The sequence below is a fragment of the Capsicum annuum genome, chromosome 1, assembly GCF_002878395.1.
Source record: "Capsicum annuum cultivar UCD-10X-F1 chromosome 1, UCD10Xv1.1, whole genome shotgun sequence".
NCBI lineage: Eukaryota > Viridiplantae > Streptophyta > Magnoliopsida > Solanales > Solanaceae > Capsicum > Capsicum annuum.
Window position 1 is genome coordinate 238228970 of NC_061111.1, and position 4376 is coordinate 238233345.

Below are 4376 nucleotides of genomic sequence, written 5' to 3' on the forward strand. Positions count from 1 at the left end.
CATTTCTGGAAAGTTTTGGCTGAGCAATTTGGCGTGGAACCTGCGGAATTTGATGAAGGGAAGAGATGCACATTGACGGAGATGATGAAAGACAAAGGCACAGTTTGGGATGAGATTGTGAAGGAGAATGGATTGGTGCCTACTAAATTCGAGGAGGTTGGAGTTTGGTGGTTTGTTGATCTTATGCTTGCTGGAGATTGCCCTTTGGATACTATGAACAAGAGCAAGGAACATGGTTTCTTGGGATTCCGGAACTCGCAAAAAGCGTTCATTTCCTGGATTGATAGGGTGAAAGCCTACAAAGTTGTTCCTTAGTTTGATATCCGTGTTCAGTTTAACTGTGTGATAAAATGTTTGAGTTTGTTTCCTATCTATTATGTTGTTCAATAAAAAGTACTAACAGCAAAATGAAGCTATTTCTGGCTGAAACGATGTACACTTTTGGCGGCTTTGCTGTTCTGCTGTAAGTATCCTTTTGTTATTGATATCACTATTGTTTTCTTGTTTCATATTTTTGTACATGTTGTTTGCCTTGATGTCTGGAAAGTGCTTATGATTTTGATGAGATCTGTTTAATATCTTTCTGTGAAAGAAGTAAAACTACATGTTGTGCCACCACTTTCACATAGTTGTCCCAAGTGAGTAGTGTGCGACCTATTTGAATGTCTATCCTTTAGGCTATTAGCACTTTAACGGTGCACTGGATGTACAGATGTATATCTTCATTGAAAATGGAAAATGAGCTAATATCCAACAAGAATGCAAGAGAAAGTAGATAATGAAAATTAGCAATATGTGTAGTTTCAAGTCCATGATCATGAAGTCCCTTGTTTGCTTAGGATGGTTCCACCTTTGAATGCAAATAGCTAATTCTGGAAGACCTTATAGATGATGCATTTCCAACGAATGTCAGAATACTTTGTCGAATGACTTCATCATAAAAAATTTTGAGTGAATACCCAGAACAAAATAATTCTCTGATATAGTGACATTTGCGAAGTTTGCGACTTGTACATCAGAAGGAGATTAGGTAGTCAATCGCATATCCAATTAGGATACATAGTTAAAAGTACTCCATGGCAATCCAATGCAAATTGGATCCCAGCTCTCTGGATCTGATCTGCTTTTGTAGGTTACTTTTTGGCCTCACCTTTTCATCTTATTACATTTCTTAAGTTGTACGATTTGGTAAATAAATTATTTTTTCATGTCTTTCATAATACTTATTAAAATTGTAAAATCTCAATTATTTTCCCCTTTTTCATGTGATATAGAGACAAATTTTAGCAGGCTTAAATTTTGGTTCTAGAAATATTTGAATCTTTCAATAAAACGCTTATTGTTTTTTAGTTCACAAATATAATATTTAACTTGATTCTTGCATATATGGAGAAGGTCAAATTGAGATTCATGAAAATGTCAAAAGATTATGCTTTACGTATTCCACTAAATGACAGATACAATGTTGTACAAACAAATAAAGGCTTCTAAAATGTATAGTATTAAGTATGACAACATACAATTGCTTTTTTAAAAAAATAGGAATATAAAAGGGAATCTTTCAGAAATAGTGATATTTTGTTATGAACCCTTTATATAGTCACATTTTATATAATTATCATTTATAGCTATGGTATTCGATATTCAGTCGTTGTATTCATTTTTACTCAGTGGTTTGCATTCATAAAAACATAAATACACTACATATTTAGTCTCGCAAAAAACACTACCATTATTTATTTTTTATTTTTATATTTTTTTCTTTTTTGTATTTTCCCTTTTTTTCTTCTTCTTTTTTCTATTTTTTCCTATTTTTATTTGCTTTTGTTTTCTTTTTTCTTTTTTCTCTCTTTAGACTTTAATCTCTAACTTCTATTTTTCTTTCTTTTTTTTTTCTTCTTTGATTGTTTTTTTTTTTTTTTCTTATTTTTTTTATCTTTTTTTTGTTCTATTTTATATTTTCAAAAAATATGACTAGTCGAGCACAAGTTATGGATCATAACATAAATGCCATAATTGTTTATTGTATTTGTAGTTACACCGTCATTTATATTTTTGTATTCATTGATACAACTGTATTTATATTTGTATTTTAAAGTTTGCGCTCGTATTTATATTTTATAGTTCGTATTTGTATTTATATTTTATAGTTCGCACTTGTATTTGTATTTGTATTTGTTAGTTTGCACTATCATTTACATTTTATATAATTCACACTTGTATTTTAAAAAACTGTTTTGTATTTGTATTTTATAATTAACTGCATATTATATTGGATTATGTTTATATTATGATTTAATCGTGTTTAAATATTTAGATTATATTTGGATTATACTTGTATTTGTATTCTATTTTCAGTGATACCTTTTTATTTTTAAAGAATTATTTTATATTTGTAAGTTGATTGCATATTGTATTTAGCCGTGACTATGTACAATTTATCATTTGTATTTGTATACAAACAAGTAAATGCATTAATTGTATTTTCTTGATTCTAAAATATATAAATATGTAATGTATCATTTGATACAAATGAACCATTTTGTATTTGTATATCAAAATTATCATTCGTATTTGTAAAAAACAAATATCACTTGATGCAAATACAATTACAAGCAAATGAAACAAATGATTTTACAAATACAATATGTATTTATATATATTGTATTTGTATAGAAATTTGAATTGTATTTATTTGTATCAATAAATACAACTCGTATTAATAAATACAAACAAGTATTCGTAGAAAGAAAATCAATCGTTCCTTTTCAATAATTAAAAAATACAAATAATAGTTCGCACTTGTAATTGTATGTTATAGTTCGCATTTGTATTTTATAGTTCACACTTGTATTTGTATGTTATAGTTTGCATTTGTATTTGTATTTATAGTTTACACTTGTATTTGTGTTTGTTAGGTCGTACAAATGAAAAGAAGGAGAAAAAATGACAGAAAAAAATATAAAAAAAGAAGGAGAGTAATAGAAAATAGAGAAAAAAAAGGAGAAAAAATGAAAAGGAAAAAAGAAAAAGAAAAAGAAAAAAGTGAAAAAAAGAAAAAAGAAAGAGAAAACAACATAAAAGGAAAAGAAAAAAATTGAAAAAAACGAATAATAAAAAATAGAAAAAGAGAGAAAATACATGAGAGACTATGAATTGGAATTAAGAATAATTAATAGGTAGAGTAAATTCCCTGAATGGTCATTCATGTTTGGAAAATTTCCTACAAATATCACTTTTGTTTTATTTAGGACAAGAATTTCATCCAACTTTTCCTTTTTACCTTAAAATATACTCCCTCCATCCCATTTTATCCGTCCCAAATTGGCTAAGTTGATGTCCCATTTTACTTATCAAGATAAGACAAATTTTTATTTTCATGTTTTACCTTTGCATTAATTACCTTTTCTTTGAATTAAAATGTAAACATCATTTAATAGGGGTACTTTGATAAACTAGCCATGTTATTTATTATTTTTCTTAATTGTTGTGCCCAGTAAAATGGGACGGAGGAAGTACTTAACACATCAATATATTCTCTCTTCTACTTGGAATGCCATGTCATTAATTTTTTTTTTATATAAATGCATAACTTATCAAACTTATTTAACTAAAGTTTTATCCTATTTTTTTTTTAAAAAAAATTACACCTGATATATTAATCATTGAATCACACCAAAAGTTTTAGTTATTTTACTTGATATGTAATCTTCAAAGTTTCTTTTATTTACTTATTTATTTCACCACTTAATAATAGTTTTAAAATACAAGTACTTATACGAATTGGTACAATAATTTTTTTCTTCGTTTATTTTATATACTAAAAATCTTAGTATGTAAAAGAAATAAAATGATGAATTTCATATTTTAGAAATTAAATTTGTTATTTATATGAGAATAAAAGAATAAAATCTCCTTTTTTGAAGTAAAGAAAAATTATGTAGTCTTGAAACAAATTAAATTTCTTAAGAAATATTAACAAAATGATACCTTCTTCAGTACTATTAAAAATGAATTTTTAAAATACTACTCAATCAATTATTCTTTGCTTTTGATGGATTTAGAATGAAGTACAGATATAAATTAGTGTTTAATTGTATAACAAAATAAAATATAAATATAATGATCACAAAAAAAGTGAAGAAACTAAATTAAAAATAATAATTTTTTTCTAAATTTTTATGCCTTGTCTTACAGATTTACTTGATTTATTTACGGGCAATTATTTGTAAAAAATCTGCAAAAAAAAATATATATTTTTCACTATATATTTATCAAAAATTATCTTGCATAAAAGTTGCAAGTAATCGATGTCCAAATTAAATTTTCAGGTAATAATACATATTAAAATTTTCTAATTGAATTTTGTTTGGCAA

At 26.2% G+C, this 4376-nt stretch overlaps 1 protein-coding gene across 1 annotated transcript in view; it reads left to right on the plus strand.

Annotated features, from left to right (window-relative positions):
• Positions 1-509, plus strand: part of LOC107848268 ((S)-8-oxocitronellyl enol synthase ISY1) — a gene marked incomplete in the record, with an annotated part of 4015 nt that extends 3506 nt beyond the window's left edge. Inside the window, 1 exon segment of the mRNA XM_016692989.2 lies at positions 1-509. Coding sequence (XP_016548475.2) covers positions 1-315 — 315 coding nt within the window.
• Between the last annotated feature and the right edge of the window lie 3867 nt (positions 510-4376).